This window comes from Nerophis ophidion, linkage group LG09, assembly GCF_033978795.1.
Source record: "Nerophis ophidion isolate RoL-2023_Sa linkage group LG09, RoL_Noph_v1.0, whole genome shotgun sequence".
Lineage (NCBI taxonomy): Eukaryota > Metazoa > Chordata > Actinopteri > Syngnathiformes > Syngnathidae > Nerophis > Nerophis ophidion.
In genome coordinates, this window is record NC_084619.1 from 57762764 (window position 1) to 57788063 (window position 25300).

Genomic DNA, 25300 nt, shown 5'->3' on the forward strand with positions numbered 1-25300 from the left:
GCAATAACATATTGTGTCATTTTCCATTCTATTTTCTTTTTTTAATTATTAAGGACAAGTGGTAGAAAATGTATTATTAATCTACTTGTTTATTTACTATTAATAGCTGCTTACTTTCTCTTTTAACATGTTCTATCTACACTTCTGTTAAAATGTTATAATCACTTATTCTTCTGTTGTTCGGATGCTTTACATTCGTTTTGGATGAATCCGCAAATTTGCGTATCAATCCGATACCAAGTCGTAACAGGATCATACATATGGTCTGAGCCGAGGATGAGACACTCGTGATTTAGGGCTATATAAATAAACGTTGATTGATTGGCCTTCCGCCCGATTGTAGCTGAGATAGGCGCCAGCGCCCCCTGCAACCCCAAAAGGGAATAAACGGTAGAAAAATGGATGGATGATTGGTTGATTGATATTCAAAGTCCTCACGTGTCCAGGGACATATTTCCTGAGTTTATAAACATGAATTTAAAAAAAATGAAAAAAGATTTTGTGATGCTAAAAAAAATATTGATGTTATCATAGTACTTTTTAAAGGTGGTATAGTACCGAATGTGATTCATTAGTATCGTGGTACTATACCAATATCGGTATATCCTACAACCCTAATACACACACATATATATTAATATATATATATATATATATATATATATATATATATATATATATATATATATATATATATATATATATATATATATATATATATATATATATATATGTCAAAGCACATGGTCGCAAAACATGCTTGGCATGGTTGATAGATTATTAATCATAAATGAAATTCACAGTTCCATCAGCTTGTTGAGATAGACAATAAAAGGCATGCTTGTGTTACTATAATAATAATGTGTATACCATATTTTCCGCCGCACCCAGTACATTTCACAAGAAAACAATATTTTTTCCTTATAATAGCCGCACCGGACTATAAACCGCAGGTATATACGTTTTGAAATTAGTTATTTACATAGATTTTGTACCTTAATTGTTTCCAAACAGTGTCTGTAACAGGGCAGTAAAACGGCTGATCAAACAAAAGAGTCCTCATGTGTCCAGGGACATATTTCCTGAATTTATAAACATAATATAAATAAACAAAGAGGATGTTGTGATGGCAAAAAATATTGACGTAATCATAGTAGTATTGACTAGATACGCTCCTGTATCATTACAGTGGATGTTAGGTGTAGATCCACCAATGGCGTTTGTTTACATTTTGATGCCTGTAAACTATGGTGTGTAGTGAAGCATTGTTAGCTATTCCTCGTCCTGCAGGGATGATACTTGTAAGAAACATACCTTATTTGTCGCCATGGAGACAAGGATTTGTGATTTAGAAGTAGCTAAAACACTGGGCTTTAGCCGCTAGCTAGCTAGCCATGTCTTAAAGCATCTCTTCCTGAGGGCGTTTCAGTGTTGTAGCTTCAACTTTATCGTTAGTTTTTAAGCCAAAATGCGTCCGTTCTCGCTTTCCTGTCGACACATTTTCTGTTTGTAAGTACTATGCGATTGTGCGCTGACGAACATGCTCCTCTGCTCGTAAACTAGCAATGAGTCGATGAGGAGGGCACAGGAGTGGGGGTGTACCGGTACTTTTCAGAGGCGGTGTAGTACCGAATATGATTCATTAGTATCGTGGTACTATATTAATACCGGTATACCGTACAACTCTAGTTGTGTGTCGATGCACTTTTGTTGTCTGAATGTGCATAGACAATAATAAAAATAATACCAGAGTATGCAACTCCGGTAGGAATGTCGTCTTTGCGCAAGCCGTCGACACGCATAAGTGGAACTCAAATGTTTGAATGGTGAGGATGTGGATGTTGAAACGGTTTGAATCTGTCGTGAAATGTGGTGTATGAAGAGATTTCTTTATTGCTTATTAATTTTTCATATGTGTTCAAGTACATTTGTGTACAAGTAGAGGTTGTCAATATATATGATATTTGTGTATTGATTGATTGAAACTTTTATTAGTAGATTGCACAGTTCAGTACATATTCCGTACAATCGACCACTAAATGGTAACACCCGAATAAGTTTTTCAACTTGTTTAAGTCGGGGTCCACGTTAATCAATTCATGGTACAAATATATACTATCATTATAATACAGTCATCACACAGGTTAATTATCAAAGTATATACATTGAATTACTTACATTATTTACAATCCGGGGGGTGGGATGAGGAGCTTTGGTTGATATCAGTACTTCAGTCATCAACAATTGCATCATCAGAGAAATGGACATTGTAACAGTGGAGGTCTGACTTAGTAGGATATGTACAGCGAGCAGAGAACATGGTGAGTTCAGGTAGCATAAGAACAAGTATATACATTAGAAATACATTTATTTACATTAGGTTCTTTACAATCCGGGGAGATGGGATGTGAATGGAGGAGGGTATTAGTAAAGGGTTGAAGTTGCCTGGAGGTGTTGTTTTACAGCGGTTTTGAAGGAATATAGATATGCACTTACTTTTACACTTGTTGGGAGTGCATTCCACATTGATGTGGCATAGAAAGAGAATGAGTTAAGACCTTTGTTAGATCGGAATCTGGGTTTAACGTGGTTTGTGGAGCTCCCCCTGGTGTTGTGGTTATGGCGGTCATTTACGTTAAGGAAGTAGTTTGACATGTACTTCGGTATCAGGGAGGTGTAGCGGATTTTATAGACCAGGCTCAGTGCAAGTTGTTTTACTCTGTCCTCCACCCTGAGCCGGCCCACTTTGGAGAAATGGGTTGGAGTGAGGTGTGATCTGGGGTGGAGGTCTAAAAGTAACCGGACTAGCTTGTTCTGGATTTGAGGGTTTTGGAGGTGCTGGGGTACCAGGAGGTGCAAGCGTAATCGAAGTAAAGGTTGTCAATATATATGATATTTGTGTGCAAGTACAGGTTGTCAAGGTAAATATTTGTGTACAAGTACAGATTGTCATTGTAAATTTTATTTGTGTACAAGTACAGATTGTCATTGTAAATGATATTTGTGTGCAAGTACAGGTTGACAATGTATATGATATTTGTAGACAAGTACAGGTTATCATTGTATATAAAATTTGTGTACAAGTACAGGTTGTCAACAATAACGATATTACAAGTACAGGTTGTCATTGTATATGATATTTGTGTACAAGTATAGGTTGTCATTGTATATAATATTTGTGTACAAGTACAGGCTGTCATTGCATATGATATTTGTGTACAAATAAACACACACAGACACACACAGACACACACAGACACACCCTATCATGGGCGCGCACCCGTCACACTCATAATTAGGCCGTGTCCTGGCTCTTTGATAGCCATGTACAGTGGCTCTTCTTTAATTCTTTATCAAATGCATTGATCGCTGTGGGCCTTACGCGCCCATTGATCCGCGCACTCCGTCTGGAGGCAGCCGATAAGCTCCCTTTCTGTCCCTCCGCGCGCCCCCCTCTTTCCTCCCCCGCCGCTCTTTTCGCGAAAGAAAAAAAAAAAAAAAGATTGAGTGAGCAATTGAAGAAAGTAGTTTATTTCTGTACATTTAAGGTTTGTAAATATGACAACGGTGTGACATTAGTGGCGATGCAGACGAGGATAACGTTGCCTGAGAGAACACCACTTTGTTGGTTTGAGGCAATGTCCACACCAATACAGGTATTTTCAAAAAAGAAGAATAGAATTTTGTTCTTTAAAACTATTTTTTAAAGGAGTTATTCTGAAGCGTTTGTGTACCATATTTTTCGGACCATAGGGCACACAGGATTATAAGGCGCAGTACCGATGAATAGACTATTTTCTATCTTTTTTTCATATATAAACCGCATCGGATTATAGGACGCAGTAAAGGAGTCATATTATTATAATTTTTTTCTAAGTTAGAAGGACTTCCTTGTGGTTACATAACATGTAATGGTGTTTTTTTGGTCAAAATGTTGCAGAGATTATGTTTTACAGATCATCTTCAAGCCCCTTTCTGATAGTCACTTCCGGATTTGTGGGCGGTCTTATTTACGTGGCTCACTCCCCGTCATCTTTTTTGTCGTAGCGGTGTAGCGTGCAAGGACGAGAGTGGAAGAAGTGTCAAAAGATGGAGCTAACTGTTTTAATGACAGTCAGACTTTACTTTAATCAATAACGGAGCAGAAACCTCATCCGGAAACCGCCACACCGGAAATGTGTCCCGTAAAAAACGTCCGACCGGAACTGTAATAACTAAAGTTCCTTGGGTGAATAATTAAAACTCACTACACCGGTATGTTTTAGCACTTTCATGGGGAGTTTACTGACCGATATAAGTAAGAACTTTACACTACTTTATATTAGAAATGGCAACAGCAGAGGATGAATGTCCCATAACAAGAAATTGTAGAAAAAGAAGAAGTTTATCACTACGGTGCGGAAGTGCGCAATTTTTCAGGCTTTATACAGATCCCAAATACAGATAAGCAGGTACCAGAAGGTAAGAAAAGTTGCTTTTGCATAATATTGCGAAACAAAACGCCAGATAATATGTCTTACCATATATACACACCATAATAATACTCGTATGTTTAATGCGCCAACAATCCTTAAAGCTGTGCGGCTTCATAGCTTACCGAAGTCGTACAAAAACATTTTGATAGATTTTGAGCGCCGTGTGTAATGTTCTGTATTTTCAATGGAATATTTAAAATGTTTGTGTTGTTTACTTGAGACCCATCATAGTGCAGGCTACACTTATCTCTTATGTTTGACTGCCATCTGCTGGTCAAAATTATCATTATACCATGTACCAAATAAAATAGCTTCGAGGTGGACAAACTAAACCAAACTCATTCCTCACATTAAGCGCACCGAGTTATAAGGCGCACTGTCGAGTTTTGAGGGGGGAGGGAAAGGATTTTAAGTGTGCCTTTTAGTCCGGAAAATATGGTAAAACCAAGCTTTTAATGGGCGACGTCATCTCATGTTGAAAATCAAGTTGAAAAAAATAAAGTCAAAATGTTTTTGGAGTGGGATAGGATCGATTTTTATAAATCCCACAATGGGGAAAATGCATTGTTGCAGTGCAGGCTTTTACACACAGGAGCAGAAGTAAAACAAAAAAATAGTCATAAATACAACATATTGCGCACTCGATATAGTAAAACAAAAAAGATTGCAGTAATTCTTTATTTTTTAAGTATGCGGACATCGTTGGAAAAAGTTTGGACACACTTGCCTGACATAGTAAACATTACTTCTAATAACTTGGATTTATGTTTATAGCACATTTCAAGGTGTAGGTTAGAAATACTCAACTCAATTGTTTTGTGGGCCACGTTTGTTGGAACCAGTGTCTTCTACAGTAGACATTTGATTTTTGGTCTCTTCAAATTGTCAGCCTCAGAGGAGCACTTTGCTGTTTTTAGGGACCTTCTGTAAAAGATCATCTCTTTCGTTATTTTTTAAAAAAAATCTGCTGCAAACAAATGAGTCCGTCACAAGTTATTTTTCAATTGCACTTGTCTGAAATAGTCCAAATGATGAAAAAGAGAGGACCTAAGATGGAACCTTGAGGAACACCACACTGTAAGTTGACTGCTGACTGCATCTGAAGTGAAGTTATAGCTGCACCTTATTGATTTAAATCACATGAAAAAGACTAACTGCCACAAAGGAGGGGACTTGAAGTGGTGCCTTGAGGAACGCATCAGTTCTGCAAATCACAGTGTTCTATGGTTGTACAGCATACCGGTACTAGTACAGTATCGCGGTACTAATAAATCAAAAACTGTACTATAATGTGTTTGAAAAGCATCGGTTCCCCATTTTTCTTCTTTCTTTGCTTTTTTTTTCCTAGCAGAGGAGCATGTTCGGCAGCACACAATCACAGAATACTTACAAGCAGACACAGTGTGTGGACAGAAAAGAGAGAACAAACGCATTTTGGCCTAAAAACTAACGATAAAGGTGAAGCTATAACACTGAAACACCCTCAGGATGAAGTGCTTTATGACATGGCAAGCTAGCTAGCAGCTAACATCCATCTGGATGGCTCAGTGTTTTATCTACTTCTAGATCACTAATCCTTGCCTCCATGGAGACAAATAAAGTACGTTTCTTACAAGTATCATCCCTGCAGGACGAGGAATAGCTAAACCTGCTCCACTACACACCGTAGGAGGATACAATAGTTCAAATAAAATACCCCCAATTTTTGTATTATTTTTTCTTGTTTTTGAACAGACTTTTTGCAGTATAAAAAAAATCAAAAAACTAAACAACATGAGCAATGGACTGTTTTTTTGTTTGTTTGTTTTTATTCTCCATTCATCCTGAGGGTGTTTCAGTGTTATCGCTTCACCTTTATCGTTAGTTTTTAGGCCAAAATGCGTTTGTTCTCTCTTTTCTGTCTACACATTGTGTCTGCTTGTAAGTACTCTGTGATTGTGTGCTGCCGAACATGCTCCTCTGCTAGAAAAAAAAAAGCAAAGAAAGAAGAAAAATGGGGAACCCATGCTTTTCAAACACATTATAGTACAGTTTTTGATTTATTAGTACCGCGATACTATACTAGTACCGGTATGCTGTACAACTATAGAACACTGTGATTTGCAGAACTGAGGCATTCCTCAAGGCACCACTTCAAGTCCCCTCCTTTGTGGCAGCTAGTTTTCGTCATGTGATTTAAGTCAATAAGGTGCAGGTGCAACTTTACTACAGATGCAGTCAGTAGTCAACTTACAGTGTGGTGTTCCTCAAGGTTCCATCTTAGGTCCTCTCTTTTTCATCATTTGGACTATTTCAGACAAGTGCAATTGAAAAACAACTTGTGACAGACTTATTTGTTTGCAGCAGATTTGTTATAATGGCTGTTAAGGCTATAGCACTGTATAAGATCAGGCTTGCTCTTGTTTTTTGCATATTTGAAATAAGATAAATCAAATCAAACCTTAGCATGAATGCCACATTTTAGTGCCACCTGTATTACTTGAACATACATAAAGAATCAATGTTTGGACATTTGTCCATCGTTTCATGAATCGCCCAGGTTCTAATCTTGATGCATTGGAGAATCGTTCAACGTGATTGGACTTTTATGAAGAGCTTCTGGATAATCCATTTCCTTCATCTTTGTGGCACAGCACTGCGGGGCTGCGAAAACTAACTTTCTTGTTTATGTTGCGGCGCAATAGCTGTGAGTGATGGTCCAACACCCAAATAAGCCAAGTGTTTGTGCACCTCCATCATGCTCGGTTGTTGGAAACAGTATGGGAAAATGATTGTGTAAGTGTGTGCGTGTGTGTTCCCGTGCTCTTCAGTGCGTGTGGCCGGGCAAGATAGAGACCTAAAGCACCTCTTGACTGTGAATTAGCCTGTCATGACAAATGTCCGGACCTGCATGACTGGCTGCCAGACTGGCTGGCTATCTGGGAGGTTGGCAAACCCCTTTTGAGATAGTGATTTTGTGTGTGTGGCATCGCCGTGTGCCCTCGCCAGGTCTCTGTACATGACCAGCGGTGCGTGCCTTCCCTCCCTCGCACAGAAAAGAGCAACCAGCCTGCCTCAAAAAAAAAAAGAACCTCCAGAGCAGAAAGGGGGGCCTTCACCGAGACGCCAAGCCCACCGAGGTGCCCTGTGTCTCAGTCTCCCACTCAAGCGTTCAGCCCCTCTTCCCCTGGAGGTGCCCAGCGGTCAATGGCGGACACAGTTCATGGTTGTTCTCGCTGGTGCCTTTTCCGAAAGAGAATGTCTCTTCTCTACCCGTGTTTCCATTCTTGTGGCGGTGCCTCCCGCTGACTGGCAGATTCTCTCATCTTTTTTCCCACTTGTTTCCACGGCCTTGATCACGTAGCTGGGAGGCTGGTTTGCTTTGTGTTGGAGGTTTTTCTCCTCCTCGGTTGTGTTCCAGTGGACAAAATTACTTTATTTTCCCATTTTTGCCAGACGTTTACCTTCACCAGCATCGAGTCTCTAATAGGGGAGTCAAAGAACTGATTTTCGAATGAATAACGATTCATTCAATCAAAAGGGTAAAAAAATAAAAATAATTTATATATTTCTTTTTTTTTTATCCGTCCTGTCCACTAGAGGTGTAAAAAAAAAAAAATGGATTTTCAAATTAATCATGATTCTTATTTATAACTATTATTAATCGAATCAAAAAAATTAAAAATATATTTTTTAAATACAGTATATATATATATATATATATATATATATATATATATATATATATATATTTTTTTTTTTTTTTTTTAATTTTCATTTTTATTTTATCTGTCCTGTCCAGTAGAGGTGTCAAAAAAAGGGTCTCAAATGAATCATGATTCTTATTTATAACTATTATTAATCGAAAAAAAAAAAAAAATCGCATTCATATATATATATATATATATATCTTTTTTTTTATCTGTCCTGTCCAGTAGAGGTGTCAAAAAAGGGTCTCAAATGAATCACGATTCTTATCTATAACTATTATTAATCGAATCAAAAAAATAAGATATATTTTTTAAATGCAGTATATATATTTTTTTATTTTATTTTATCTGTCCTGTCAAGTAGAGGTGTCAAAAAAATTGTGTTTCAAATGAATCACGATTCTTATTTATAACTATTATTAATCGAATAAAAAGATTATTTTTAAAATATATATAAATACATATTTTATTCTTATTATATATTATTTATCGAAACAAAAAATTAAAAAAATATTTTTCAAACGTATATATATATATATATATATATACACACATATATATATATATATATATATGTATATATATATATATAATTTTTTTTAAATCCGTCCTGTCCGAATCTTTATTGTAACATTTCTAAATCAATTTAAAAAAAGAAATGTGTCCATTCTCCCTTTTCTGTCTACACTTTGTGTCTGCTTGTAAGTACTCTGTGTGTGTGCACTGCCGAACATGCCCATCTGCATGAAACGGCGTGACGATGGGTGGGACACCGGTACTTTTTAGAGGCGGTATATAACCGAATATAATTCATTAGTATCGCGGTCCTATACTAATACCGTGCAACCCTATCCCAACATTGTCTCAGCCTCCTTTCCTCAAATGAGTGGTTTCCCGTTAGAAAGTACAAAGTTTGCCCGGTGTACTCGCATCCGGAGACGTTTTTTTATCCCAGATAACATGTCGTCCTTTACAACACGGCGCACCTCTCCTCCGTACCAATACACATTCTCATATTTTCTAATCAGCGGCTTTATAGCTGACTGAGCTCGGTGCTAGGCACATGCATTTTCTATAGCTTTAATCCTAGCCTCTGGACAGACACAGTCAATTTCCCCGACCAAAAAAAATATAGTGGGATGTTTTTCAAGGTGTTTGGGGCACAAAGCTGTGTGCTTATTGCTATACAGCCGCACTTACACTGGTGATCGTGTCCCTATCTGCAATCAGTCCCTTGCCAGAAGGCCCGCCAGTGACATTACTGTTTATCATATTGCATTTGTAAAAGCAGGCTGACAACCGCCATGAAAAACAGTAAAACACGAGATAATTACAACAGACTCGTACATATTTTTTTTTTATGCAGGGAATGCAAAAAACGGGAAATAGACTAAGAAAGAGGATCCATGTTTATTCATGAGCTCATGTCGCAGTCCAGTTGTACGACTCTCGCTCGGCTTTTGTCTCTAAATTAGTTTAGGCATCTGCTTACTTCAGCTTTTCTGCGTCTTTAGTGGAAGTCAAGACATGACAAACAATATTATGACGTGTGTGACAATTAGGGCTGAGCGATATGGCCTTTTATTAATATCTCGATATTTTTAGGCCATGTCACGATACACGATATATATCTCCATATTTTGCCTTATCCTTGAATGAACACTTGATACATATAATCACAGCAGTATGATGATTCTATGTGTCTACATTAAAACATTCTTGTACATACTTTATTAATATATGCTAATTTTAAACTTTCATGCAGAGAGGGAAATCACAACTAAGTCAATTTACCAAAACTGTATTTATTAAACAGTTATTAAGCAGTGGCATAGACATTTATGTCATTTCCAAAACAGGAAGTGTGTCATCTCTTTTTGATCATGTCTTGTTTGGCTATGTTCTGTTGACCTTTTGACTCTTTAAGTTCCTGTTTTTTTTCACTCCCTTGTCTGGTTTCCTTGGTTACTCATTGTGTCCACCTGTCTCTGATTAGTGCTCGCCCGCTAACCTGCTTCCCGAGCACTAATAAGAGGCAGAATTTAAGCTCGTCTTTGCCAGTCAGTCGCCCTGCCGTCATTGTGTTCGTTTTATGCTCTGTTCTTGCCACAGTAAGTCTTGCTTGTTTTATGCAATGTCAAGTAAGTTCTTTTGTTATTCAAACCACAGTTTTTTGCGTTGTTTAATTCATGTTTCATGTCCCAAGTTGTTTTTGCCTCCGCCTTGTGCGCGCCTTTTGTTTGTACCTTTTTTTTTGTCAAGATTAAATCATATTTTTACCTACACGCTATGTCCCAAGTAGTCCGTCTGCCTTCTTGGGAGAACGACCCCGCAGCAAACTGCGAGCCCCCCGTCGTGACAAGGTGCAAGATTTTCAGAGACTTTTTAAAACAAGCTATTAGTGCACTTTTGGGCATGATGTCACTAAGATGACATATAAAAACAACACTAAATTAAAGTGTACTTTTTGTACAGAACACCACTACAATAGTTAAAAACAAATAAAGTGCACTTTTGTGCATGATGTCACACAAGATATTTCAATAACTGTCAAAAAAAAAAAAGAGCTGCATAATAGGTTCCTGCGGACGTTATCTCTATATTAGTACTGTGTCATTTAAAAAAACAGACAATGTCTTGTCATCACGACCAGCTACACTCCTCACTCCTGTATTCCTCATATTTCAAGAGCCAAAATAGACACATTTGTATTCTTTCTTGGCCATGTCTGTATAAATTATATTCAAGTTAATCTGAAACAGGCTGTTTTACACACCTGTGTAGAACTTAATATTAACTTTACTTGAATGTGTATATTTTATATTGATAATTAAGCATGGTGTTCATCAGATAAGTGTGTTCTATTGTTTCGAAAACAATCACTTTGCTTCAGTGTTAATCTTTTGGCTTCTGTTTCTTAATCATCTCTCTATTTCCCTGGGTGTCTCTATCATTATCTCTTAAAGGTGTGTTCCCATCTCCCTTTGGGCATCCCCTTGGGCACACACACACACACACTCACACACACACACACACACACACACACACACACACACACACACACACACACACACATTCTTGAATTTGCTACCTTCTTGAGACCTCCGAAAAATGCTTACCTCTTTTGGACCACCCTTTCTAGATATATAAATATTTGTACTTACAACGTTAATAATATATACGTACCATGCATATATAAAAAAGCTTGTTGTGAAAAATGAGTTGGAATTTCACAAGAAAAAGGTCACCATTACACAAGTAAAACTTTTAATTAAAATTCTGGCAGTGTTATAATAAAAGTCATCATTTTACTCAACGCAAGTCAGAATTTTACAAGTGCAATATTATGATAAAAGTTGGAATTTTACTCAATAACAGTTGCAATTTTACAATCAAAGCTTAAACTTGGCAATTTTATGAAAAGAGTTGTAATATTCTCAACAAAATTCACAAATTTATAAGAAAACTTAAACATTTTGGCAATATTATGATATAATAATACTCAGAATTTTTACTTGGCAAAATTATGACAAAAGTCATGATTTTACTCAAAACATTTTACTATCTTACAGGAACAAAAAAATTGCAATATTGTGATAAAAGACAGAATGTTATATGACAAATGTCACCATTTTGCTTTATAAAGTAATAATTTTATATGAAAGAGTAATAACTTTACGAGAAAATATCTTAATATTACAGAAACAGTAAGAATATGAGAAATTGTTCCCAACTCTATAAGAAAAATGTTGACACATTGTGAGAAAAAGACTGCTTTGTTATTTTTTGTTTTTTTCATTTACTTGATGTTATTACAGTATGTCTCCATATACATATTTTTGTATTTTTTTTAATAAATTCAGACCAAAGGGGGCGCATTTTAATTTTTTACACACCCTTTGTTATCACATATGTTGGCCAGAGGGGGAGCACTTCAAATTTTTACACGCACTTGTTATTTCATATGTTGACCAGAGGAGAGCACTTTTTAGACCGACACACAGTCAATTTGAAAAATCCCTCCTTTTTTGTACCACCCTCATTTTGATAGATTTCACCACAAAATGAGATCTCTATTTTTTATTATTTTTTTAATGTGCTTTAAGCCGATGACAAACGAGTCACAGACCACAGATGGCCCATCTGCTGCACTTTGGGCAACCCAGCTGTAGAAGCTAACTGTTAATGACCGCTATAGTCTTAGTACCGTAGTGTATTTATTCATCCTATAGTCACTTATGGGACGCGGGTTGTCTTACGTCAGCACCGGAAGTCATAAAATCAGCTGTTCACCTGGCGGGTTTTTTCAGGGATGAATAGGGAAGTCCTTCTTTAGTTGCTGTTTCTTTTTTGTCACATATTTCTGCCTTTGCACCTGTCAATGTCTACTTTTGTATGCACATTAAATCAACAAAAAATCCTGACTTTGGAGCAATGTTCACGGACTGTAGTATTTGGCTCTATACTAGATGCAATGTCTTTTTCCGTATTGGGACCATGATTTCGGTCACAACTTGTTCACCAGTCCTCATATGGAAATACTTTTCCCTGTTAATGTCTCAAGAAGGGTAGAAATACAAGAACACACACACACTCTCACACTGAGAGTGCATTAAAGTTGCCGTCATTTACAACACAAGCCCATTGTCCCAGGCTAACAATGGCTACAAACAAACAATTGACATGGAAATGGGGAGATGTAGCTCATTAGCGGGCGCTGCTTGTTTTGTTAATGGACAAACGGCTGCCTGAATGGGGCCAGGCCTAAAAGCCCCGCCACAATATGGAGAAGCCTGATTAACAGGAAACCACAGGGAGGGAGAAGAGTTACAAAAAATAACTTCTTCACGGTCCCTGGAGGTCGTATCTTCGCGGCACGCCTATTGTGCGCTTACGCTTCCGGTCAACTCTTGAGGGACATATTTGTGTGCTCTTTAACACTCGCAGGGTTCTTACCTGAACGTCACTCCCACCTCAATAACATGATGACTTGTTGGGATGGTTATTATTTAGCACCTGGTTGCTCGCACAACAATATGTGTGTGTGTGTGCGTGTGCGTGTGCGTGTGCGTGTGTGTGTGCGTGCGTGCGTGCGCGCGCGCGCGCCGGTGCGCTATCGGGAAGATCAGATTGGATCGGACAGAAAATGTCATTTCTGCCATTACTGTGATGACGGTGGCTCAATACCTGGCGTGTAATGCCTGGATGTGCTTGTGTGCGTCCATTTTGGTGATGCTGTTAGGTAATGAAGGTTTTGTGGCCTGGGTGTTCTTAAATGTTCAGGTACGTTCACCGCAACTGTGAAGAGATGTCTCAAAATAATCACCCGCAGTTTTTCACAGCAGGGGTTTCTTAAAATTTTTGACTTCGGGGCCCCACTTTTCCACTACAGAGGGGCCCACTCAAAAATTAACGCTGAATTAGTAGAATGATTACAAAAACAAATGTACAAACGATTGAGCAGTGATAAAATATAAACATTCCACAAACCCCGTTTCCATATGAGTTGGGAAATTGTGTTGGATGTAAATATAAACGGAATACAATGATTTGCAAATCCTTTTCAACCCATATTCAATTAAATCCACTACAAAGACAAGATATTTAATGTTTAAACTCATAAACTTTATTTATTTATTTATTTGTTTGCAAATAATAATTAACTTAGAATTTCATGGCTGCAACACATGCCTAAGTAGTTGGGAAAGGGCATGTTCACCACTGTGTTACATCACCTTTTCTTTTAACAACATTCAATAAACGTTTGGGAACTGAGGAAACTAATTGTTTAAGCTTTGAAAGTGGAATTCGTTCCCATTCTTGCTTGATGTACAGCTTAAGTTGTTCAACAATCCGGGGTCTCCGTTTTGGTATTTTACGTTTCATAATGTGCTACACATTTTCGATGGGAGACAGGTCTGAATTGCAGGCGGGCCAGGAAAGTACCTGCTCTCTTTTTTTACAAAGCCACGTTGTTGTAACACGTGCTAAATGTGGCTTGACATTGTCTTGCTGAAATAAGCAGGGACGCCCCTGAAAAAGACGGCGCTTAGATGGCAGTTTATGTTGTTCCAAAACCTGTATGTACCTTTCAGCATTAATGGTGCCTTCACAGATGTGTAAGTTACCCATGGCTTGGGCACTAATGAACCCTCATACCATCACAGATGCTGGCTTTTGAACTTTGCGTCGATAACAGTCTGGATGGTTCGCTTCCCCTTTGGTCCGGATGACACAATGTCGAATTTTTCCAAAAACAATTTGAAATGTGAACTCATCAGACAACAGAACACTTTTCCACTTTGCATCGGTCCATCTTAGATGATCTCGGGCCTAGAGAAGCCGGCGGCGTTTCTGGATGTTGTTGATAAATGGCTTTCGCTTTGCATAGTAGAGCTTTAACTTGCACTTACAGATGTAGCGACCAACTGTATTTAGTGACAGTGGTTTTCTGAAGTGTTCCTGAGCCCATGTGGTGATATCCTTTAGAGATGGATGTCGGTTTTTGATATTTGTTATTGCTCATTTGTAGTGGTCTTTCTTGAACTATTTGGAAAAAGATATATAAAAATAACTAAAAACTTGTTGAAAATAAACAAGAGATTCAATTATAAATAAATATTTCTACACATAGGAAGCAATCATCAACTTAAAGTGCCCTCTTTGGGGATTGTAATAGAGATCCATCTGGATTCATGAACTTAATTCGAAACATTTCTTCACGAAAAAAGAAATCTTTAACATCAATATTTATGCAACATGTCCACAAAAAATCTAGTTGTCAACCCTGAATATTGAATTGTTGCATTTCTTTTCACAGTTTATGAACTTACATTCATATTTTGTTGAAGTATTATTCAATAAATATATTTTATAAAGGATTTTTGAATTGTTGCTATTTTTAGAATGTTTAAAAAAAAAAAATCTCACGTACCCCTTGGCATGCCTTCAAGTACCCCCAGGGGTACGCGTACTCCCATTTGAGAACCACTGCAATAGAATACCTTATTTCTTATTGTAAAAAAAATAAAAATAAAAAAATGTAAAGTGACTGTCTGCTGCAACTGAAGCTGAAACAGACAATAAAAAACACAAATATTAAAAACAATCAACCATACACAGTTTATAAAACAAAAAACTGTTTCCCAAACATGGTTTTCCGTTCTCGAGCAATGGGTAAATGACGTTTCAGTGAGTGTGTGTCACACTCACCAGCTGTACTGACACTGCTCTGATACTGTGTTGGCATTTCAAAATGATGTCATCTATTGGATGAAGTCAATGCATTTGACCTGCAAATTAAATTAATACAATTACAGTTGTAGTTTTTCCCCATGGATTACATGTGCAGAAAGGAACATAAAACATGTACCTCTGGTTAATGATCCAAATAAACAGGAAAAGAAGAACATTTACCTCATTTTGATTTACATTTTTAAAAATAGAAAACTTCTAAGTGTTTTCTTTTTCAAGCCGAACAGAAATAGGAGCTGCATGATGAACACTAGTTAATGCTTCACAGTCAAATCACACAGCAGCTGTCCCGCAGCTGGCCACCCGAGTCCAGGGATGCCCAGAACCTCCGTAATGCACCCCGCAAAGTCACACTGGGAGTGGGGGAGAAAAGCTGTGGAAAAAAGCCAAAATATACCTTTTGTCTTAAAGTGACCCATCCAGGGACACATTATCACTCCTGTTGCTTCATAATGCTCCATCATCGTTTGACCCATTCCTAAATCTCTCTAATCATGAGTGCTTGTGGAATTTCCACCAATCAGATGTACAGTAAATATATATTTTTTTTTTTGGAGGAGCGGGATGCCGAGCGGCGGAGACAGCTCAGGGAGAGAGCCCGGCAGCTGATTGCCGAGGCCCGCTCCGGAGTCAAGATGTCCGACATGAACCTGGATGTGTCCGGCGCCGGCAGAGCCAAGGGCTGCAAGACCAGCCTGGCTGGAGGTCAGCACGCACACACAAACACACTCAAACATATGTTGGGTCACAAATGGACGTCTGTATTTTTCCGACTATGAAATCCTTTCAATTTCTCATAAATCAACAGTGGGTCCTATAACCTCGTGCGCCGAATGTAAGAATTAATTCTGGTTGTGCAATTTTATTTTGTACATGTTGTAATGATAAGTGTGACCAGTAGATGGCAGTCACACATGAGGCACATGTGGACTATTAATAAAAAAGATACTAGCAAGGACAGGTGAGCAAGCAAGCCCAAAATGTTGATGTTTCTTTAAGAATATACAACATTACACACAAAGAGTCTGGTTTCCAATGAGACAATGGGAAACCTTGGAGGGGACGGCAAATACACAAAGAACAGAAGTAAAGGAAATTAAATAAGCTCAAATATACCTACAAACGAGGCATAATGATGCAATATGTACATACAGCTCGCCTGAATAGCATGTTAGCATTGATTAGCTTGCAGTCACGCAGTGACCAAATACGCCTTATTAGCTCTCCAACAAGTCAATAACATCAACAAAGCACACCTTTGTGAAGGGACACACAGTATAAAACATTTGGTGGACAAAATGGGGCAAAGAAGGAGTGGAAGATTTTATGTGTACACAAACCGTTGCGCCAGAGTCCACACTATAGTGAGTTCAAGAGCCGCCCAAATTAGTAGGACAAAACGATGTTTGCCAAATACTCTCATCAGTGAAGCATACACACTGACGTATTAAACAGTGGGCTTTCCAACAATTGGAAAGGGTTGTGTCATGTTTGTCCTCAAACAAAAAACATACTGAAACAAAAAAATTATTTTCCCCCCATCTTATTCCATTTTCAATCCTTCTTTGAAAATGCTCCAGGGAGCCACTAGGGCAGGGGTCTCAAACTCAATTTACCTGGGGGCCACTGGATGCAGAGTCTGGGTGAGGCTGGGCCGCAAGAAAATTTTTCTTAACAAATATATTTTTAAATCCAAATATAAATGAACAAAATGAGAATTAAGTAAATAAATCAGTCATAAGTAATAACAATAACAATTTGATTTGTCCAGTCAGCAACAATGTGTGAGGTATTGTAAAGTAAATAATAATAAATAAATAAAAATCTATTTGAATTGGTCCAGGTTATCGGGGACTGTTATTACTGACGGACAGGTGTCGCGGTGTGACTGCAGCCGGGCACATAAGAAAAACCCTTGTTTCCATGGCAACGTTTCTGTCGCTTTCACTCATTTTCCGCTTTTCCACTAACGCAGGGGTAGGCAACCCAGAACGTTGAAAGAGCCATTTTGGACCCAAATAACACAACGCTGTTAAGCGCCATTCATATAAAACTTGCGGGCCGCACTAACATTAAACTTTCATATTAAGGTGGGGGCCGCAAAATATCGTCTTGCGGGCCGCAATTGGCCCACAGGCCGCGTGTCTGAGACCCCTGCAATAAGCTCAAAGACAGATATGTTCTGTACCAGATCATAGCTAAATAGCTGATTTCTATCTGCAGTCCCTGGCTACCTAAATTAAAGGGATACATAAATCATGCAATAAAATTATGACAATAAAATCATACCATATCATGTAATCAAATTAAGAAAAGTCATAAAATGGGGATAGGTTGATTGGCAACACTAAATTGTCCCTAGTGTGTGAATGTGAGTGTGAATGTTGTCCGTCTATCTGTGTTGGCCCTGCGATGAGGTGGCGACTTATCCAGGGTGTACCCCGCCTTCCGCCCGATTGTAGCTGAGATAGGCGCCAGCGCCCCCCGCGACCCCGAAAGGGAATAAGCGGTAGAAAATGGATGGATGGATGGATGGATAAAATGCCCTTTCATACAACCACACCTCATTTACATCATCACACAAAGACAATACAGGCTCTTGTTCACATCTGTCATCATTTGTAAAAACAACCATGATTTTAACAGACACACCTGACAATTTACAACAAAAATGCTGTCATTGATTAATATAATACACATTAAGTTGATGTGTCAAACATAGTGCCCCACTTATTGACCGTGTGAGTAGCTTTGATTGCTCCAAAGCCACTTTTTTAACTTCAATTGTAAATGAAGAGTAATCTGCGTCTGAGACCCCTGCACTCGGGTGTCACTAAAGGACCCCGGAATAACGTTTTGTATAAAAATAGACCTGAACAGAGTGCGTTCTATGGTCCAAAAAGTATAATAAGCCTCTTCAAAGTGTAAGCACGACACTGCAAGAGTTAAGGCAGTACTGACTACACAAGTGTGTCACAAAGTAAAAGTCAAGACAACAACTTCCATTATCCTCTCTAAAGGGGTCCTGCTAATCCTTCTAGGAAAAACAAAATGTCATTGGTCTCCATCAGCCAGTAATTGTTCATCAACACAACACATTGTGAAGCCAATTTAAGACCCAGAATAGCCAAACACTCTTAATAGCGGCTCCATGAAATGTGTCCGCCCGCTCCCCGCCGCTTTCCATTTTTCCACAAATTGGGGGGTTATTATGAAAATGACCGTGATCGAGCCCTTCTGTCGTCGTTTGTGTGCGGGGCGTGTTCGCTAAAAAGATGAGCGACAAGTGAGTGTCGCGTGAGGATGCTGAAGGACGAGGGAGTACAAAGCCTCATGTTTAACCGAAAAGGGCAGAAGAGCACTGCAAAACGTCAGTGTTTAAAAACAAGAAAAAAAATACAAAAATGAGGGGTATTTTATTAGAACTAAGCAAAATTATCTGCCAATAGAACAAGAAAATTCGGCTTGTCAAGACTTTCCAAAACAAGTAAAATTAGCTAACCTCAATGAACCCAAAAATACCTTTAAAAAAGTATATCCTCACTAATAACAAGTGCACTTTTCTTGGTAGAAAAAAAGAGACAGTTTTGCTCAATATGTTGAAAAATATTCTTAAATTAAGTACCGTATTTTTTGGACTATTAAGTCGCAGTTTTTTTCATATTTTGGCCGGGGGTGCGACATATACTCCGGAGCGACTTATGTGTGAAATTATTAACACATTACCGTAAAACATCAAATAATATTATTTATCTCATTCGTGGAAGAGACGAAGAAAATGTCAGCAATCGTCACATACACTTGAACCAATAAGAATTTGGCGGGGGAGGGTCATGGCAGAAGTGCATTGTGGGTCATGGAATGGTAACTGCTATATGCTACTGTCGTAGCTATTAAAATGGATCAGTTGATCGTTGGCAGTAACTTATAGAAACTGAGAAGGGCTGAACAAAAATGGCACCGAAAAGGAAATCATTTGCTGCAGATTACAAGCTGGACGTAGTGAAATATGCAGCAGAAAGCGACAGGAAGCGGCGCATACCTTTGGAGTTGGCAGAGTTGTTTAGAAGCGACATCAAGGAAGAAGATTTCATGGGATTTATCGATTAGGAGTGACAGATAGTTTGGTAAACGTATATATAGCATGTTCTATATGTTATAGTTATTTGAATGACTCTTACCATAATATGTTACGTTAACATACCAGGCACCTTCTCAGTTGGTTATTTATGTGTCATGTAACATACACTTATTCAGCCTGTTGTTCACTATTCTTTATTTATTTTAAATTGCCTTTCAAATGTCTATTGTTGGTGTTGGATTTTAGCAAATACATTTCCCCCAAAAATGCGACTTATACTCCAGTGCGACATATCTATGTTTTTTTCCTTCTTTATTATGCATTTTCGGCAGGTGCGACATATACTCCGGAGCGACTTATACCCCGAAAAATACGGTAAATGTTTGTGCCATTACCTTGACATAATGATATGCATACATTTTTTTTTTTAATGCTTGAAGTAAGAAAGTATTACTTTTAAAAAGTACTTTTATGCTTCTGAGTTTTGATGATACAGATTTGCAACAGTTGATATTCTAGTTTAAAGCATGTTTTACTCAATATAGGTCATCAAATCTCAGTAACAAGCTGTAATATCTTACTGATATCATTTAGGACCAAAACCCTTAAAACAAGTAAAAGACTCTAATATAAAATCTGCTTAGGGAGAAGAATTATCTCATCAGACAGAAAATAAGCAAATATCACCCTTATTTGAGATATTCCATCTGACTTAGATTTCAGTTTTTGCAGTGAGGGGTAAACAAAACCAACGAGCGGCGAGGTCAGCAGCTGGCAGAGGGTAGCCATTGATTTATTTGCTCCGTGAGCTTTTTGGAATCAAACTAATTGTCGATCTCATTTTTTTTTTTTAAAAGAGAGAGACGGGAGGAGTACTGTGGGCTGTGTTACACAAGACCTGCCGAGCAGAACGGCTTATTCCCAGCCTCTCTCTCTCTCTCTATCCATCTCTCTCTCTCGCCGCCAATCACGCTCCTTTAATGCAACTCGACCAGCCCACAAACCCCCCTCAGCCCCCTCGCCTCCATGTTTTTGCCCGCAAAGAAACTTTCCAACTTCAAGGTCCTTTAATTAGGCTCAGCCAGTTGCCACTTGCTAGCACGCTCCATTTCGTAGCTCACAAATTAGGAGAGGACGGAGAAGGAGGAGAAGGAATTGTTGTTATTGTGATTCTCTTTTTGTATTGTCAAGTAGACCAACCTGATTGGTTCTTGCTAGGGTTGGCTGTTGTTTACATACTATCATATCCCTGTGTTTCAAAGGGTGACCATATTTTCTGATCTACCGGTATATAAGCCTCATCCACTCAATTTGAGACGGAAAAAATATTTTTGTAGAGATGTCCGATAATGGCTTTTTTGCCGATATCTGATATTGCCTAACTCTAAATTACAGATTCCGATATCAACCGATACCGATATATACAGTCGTGGAATTAACACATTATTATGCCTAATTTTGTTGTGATGCCCCGCTGGATGCATTAAACAATGTAACAAGGTTTTCTAATATAAATCAACTCAAGTTATGTGGAAAAAAATGCCAACATGGCACTGCAATATTTATTATTGAAGTCACAAAGTGCATAATTTTTTATAACATGCGTCAAAACAGCAGCTTGCAATATGGGACATGCTCTCCCTGAGAGACCATGAGGAAGTTGAGGTGGGTGGGGTTGAGATGGGGGCTAGGGGGTAACGGGGGGGTGTATATTGTAGCGTCCCGGAAGAGTTAGTGCTTCAAGGGGTTCTGGGTATTTGTTCTGTTGTGTTACGGTGCGGATGTTCTCCCGAAATGTTTGTCGTTCTTGTTTGGTGTGAGTTCACAGTGTGGCGCATATTTGTAACAGTGTTAAAGTTGTTGATACGGCCACCCTCAGTGTGACCTGTATGGCTGTTGACCAAGTATGTCTTGCATTCACTTGTGTGCGTGTGAAAAGCCGTAGATATTATGTGACTGGGCCGGCACGCAAGGGAAGTGCCTCAAAGGTTTATTGGCGCTTTGTACTTCCCCCTACGTCCGTGTACACAGCGGCGTTTTAAAAGCTCATACATATTACTTTTTGAAACCGATACCGATAATTTTGAAACCAATGCCGATAATTTCCGATAATACATTTTAAAGCATATCGGCAGTCCGATATTATCGGACATCTGTAATTTTGTGTATGTTTATTTACATACCTTCATTTTTTCCAAACGGTGTCTGTAACAGGGCAGTAAAACGGTAGATCAAACAAAACAGAAGTCATCGTCATGGACCCACTGGCTACGGAAGATAGCTAAACTGTCTCAATAACTCAACGGTGACGTCTTGGTGAATTTTGTGATACTGAAACGATACAAAAGGAACACAGATAATACAAACGCAGACACTCACAAACGTGTTAGCATATTAGCTCATGCTAATGACGCTAGCTTGATTACATTACCATAGCATGTATGAAAACTCTCCTACAGGCTTCACACATGGAACGGTTTAGTAAGAAAGAATTGTTTTAGTTATATTGTAAAATGTACAAACGTTGCTTGGAGTGATGAATAAAAAATCCATACTCACGGTTTAATGCATTTAAACAGGAAGTACATTTTCAGTGTTTCTACATGTGTTTAATGAAAACTATTGAACACAAAACATTATGGCCGTTAGCGAAAAAAAATCCATAAATTAGCAGTGTGTATTAGCAGTACACGGTGTTCAGAGACAGTATATTTATTGAAGTTCACTAACTTGAGTACAATATTTGATATAAGACAGCCACAGAGTTCATAGTATATTTATTCAAGTGTACTACCTGGAATACGGTATTGTTTATGAGACACAGCAACAGTGTTCACAGAATGCCATTGAAGTGCACTAACTTTAATAAATTTTTTGAGACACAGTCACAGTGTTCACAGTATGCTTATTGAAGTGCACTAACTTTAATATATTGTTTGAGACACAGCCACAGTGTTCACAGCATACTTTTTGAAGTGCACTAACTTTAATACATGGACACAGCCAGTGTGGGGCGGTATAGCTCGGTTGGTAGAGTGGCCGTGCCGGCAACTTGAGAGTTCCAGGTTCGATTCCCGCTAGTCATTGCCGTTGTGTCCTTGGGCAATACACTTTACCCACCTGCTCCCAGTGCCACCCACACTGGTTTAAATGACATTTAGATTTTGGGTTTCACTATGTAAAGCGCTTTGAGTCACTAGAGAAAAGCGCTATATAAATATAATTCACTTCAGTGTTCACCGCATACTTATTGAAGTTTACTGACTTAAGTGCTATATTCCATTTCGGACACAACTACTTGTTTCAGTGCACTAATTTTAGTACAGTACTTAATGCCACACAGTATACTTATTGAAGTGTACTAACTTGAGTGCAATATTCCATTTCAGACACAGCTACAGTGTTCACAGTACACTTGTTTCAGTGCACTAATTTTAGTACAGTACTTAATGCGAAGCAGTATACTTATTGTAGTGTACTGACTTAAGTGAAATATTCCATTTCAGACACAGCTACAGTGTTCACAGTACACTTGTTTCAGTGCACTAATTTTAGTACAGTACTTAATGCCACACAGTATACTTATTGAAGTCTACTGACTTAAGTGCAATATACCATTTCAGACACAGCTACAGTGTTCACAGAACACTTGTTTCAGTGCACTACTTTTAGTACAGTACTTAATGCGACACAGTGTGCTTATTGAAGGGTACTGGCTGAAGTTGAGACACAGCAACAGGGTCCATGCACACAAAATGACAATGCTTTCACTTTTTTGACATCTTTCATTTGTTTACCTCTCTCCTTCTTTTCCTGTGAATGCACTGACTTTTCTTCTTTGGCTCTGCTCTTTAACCACTTTCTTCACATTCCCCCCACATACTGTACTGTCCCACGGACACCCCACAGATGTTGTGGATGGAGAAGCACGTCGCCATAGCGACGAGGGTGTCGACGGTAGCAAGCGTGAGGATGAGGAGGAGGAGCACTTCCACGTTGGTGTTGGAGGGGACGAGGGTGACCCTGTTACTGCAGCCGCGTCGACATCCGCCCTGCCTACTAACCCCGTGGCCCACGAGGCCCCTCTCCCAGCTCCGTTCAGCAGTCTGGGCCCCCTGGAGCTTACTAACCCCAGCTCTAAGCTAACATCTCTGGGTAAAGTCGCTGCATGCTGTGGTCTTTCCAACATCTCTCTCCTCTTGCTCACACATTATATGGCCGTGTTCTTCCTTTCTCTCATATATGCACGCTTTTAGCTCTTAATCCAAAACTAATACAAAGATTAATCAGGAAAACAAAAGGCAAAGTCCAGAATTTTCAACATTTAGTCGATTTACACAGTAAATGAAATCCACCAAAAAAGGGCTGAACATTAAAAAATATCTTTAAATAGATTGATTACTTTGTTTTAAGTTTTCTCCGTCCACTTCCTGCTGAAATGCAAAGAGTGTGTGTTTGTATGTATGTGCGTGCGTGCGCCCAAAAGGAAAACATGAAAAAACAGACAGAGGCTTTTAAGTGCACTATCTCCGCACCTTTGTTGTTGTTGTGTTGCTGTGTTTTGCTTGTGTTCTCTCCATTGAAGTCGCTCACTGTTGTCATCTTGAAAGTGTTTAATAATTAAAGTTGCAGCGCAGCGATGATCACGCCCTCGTGTTGGAAAAACATAAAAAGTTCATTTGTGATATCTTCCGAGTGCTTCATGAGAACTACTGAACACTCACAGACTTGCAGGGGTTTGGAAACTTTAGTTTTTGAACTTATGTTTTTCATCTGAAAAATAATTAATTGTTGGTATTGGCCACATTTTGTGCGTTTGATTAAAAAAAAAAAACATTTTATTTGTATAATTATTTTTATTTTTGAATATAATAAAATATTTTTAAGCAAATCCTAAAAAGGAAATATATATATATATATATATATATATATATGTGTGTGTGTGTGTGTATGTATATATATATATATATATATATATATACATATATATATATATTTATGTGTATATGTATATGTGTATACATATATGTATATGTGTATACATATGTATATGTGTATATACATATATGTATATGTGTATATATATATATATGTATATGTGTGTATATATATGTATATGTGTGTGTATATATATATATATATATATATATATATTTATATGTGTATGTGTATATATATATATATATATATATATATATATATATATGTGTATATATATGTGTATATATATATATGTGTATAAATGTATATTTGTGTGTATATATGTATGTGTATATATGTATGTGTATATATGTATCTGTACATATGTATATACACGTGTGTGTATATGTATATACACATATGTACATACCATATGTGTATATGTCTATAAACGTGTATATATGTATATGTCTAAGTGTATGTATATATATATATATATATATATATATATATATATATATATATATATATATATATATATATATATATTTATTTTAATTCTGAAGTTGTTTTATATCATGGTTTTGCTTATGTAATGCTACTATTTTAGAAATAAATCAAATCAAATATTCCCCTAAATTCATAAAAAACTAAATTACTTATAGAGGGTGTATTAAGGGCTGGGCGATATGGCTGAAAACTGTGTCACAAATACAAGTGTTTCATATCAGTCATCATCGATAATTATTGGTATTGTTTGTGACCTATAGAAAATAAGGACCAGGGGAAAAATACATCAAATGTTTATAATCCCCACAGCTATCAGGGCAGAAAGGAAATGTCAACACAAGCATTTAAAACACTCAAACAATGTCAACAAA

At 37.9% G+C, this 25300-nt stretch overlaps 1 protein-coding gene across 6 annotated transcripts in view; it reads left to right on the forward strand.

The window, feature by feature from the left end:
* ehbp1 (EH domain binding protein 1) overlaps window positions 1-25300 on the forward strand; it is a 360301-nt gene that overhangs the window by 229573 nt on the left and 105428 nt on the right. For 5 of the 6 annotated variants that reach the window (XM_061911324.1, XM_061911326.1, XM_061911325.1 and 2 more), the window contains 2 exons: window positions 15976-16123; window positions 23409-23654. In XM_061911324.1, coding sequence (XP_061767308.1) covers window positions 15976-16123; window positions 23409-23654 — 394 coding nt within the window. The remainder of the gene's footprint in view (window positions 1-15975; window positions 16124-23408; window positions 23655-25300) is intronic. The other variant, XM_061911329.1, reaches the window with a different exon arrangement.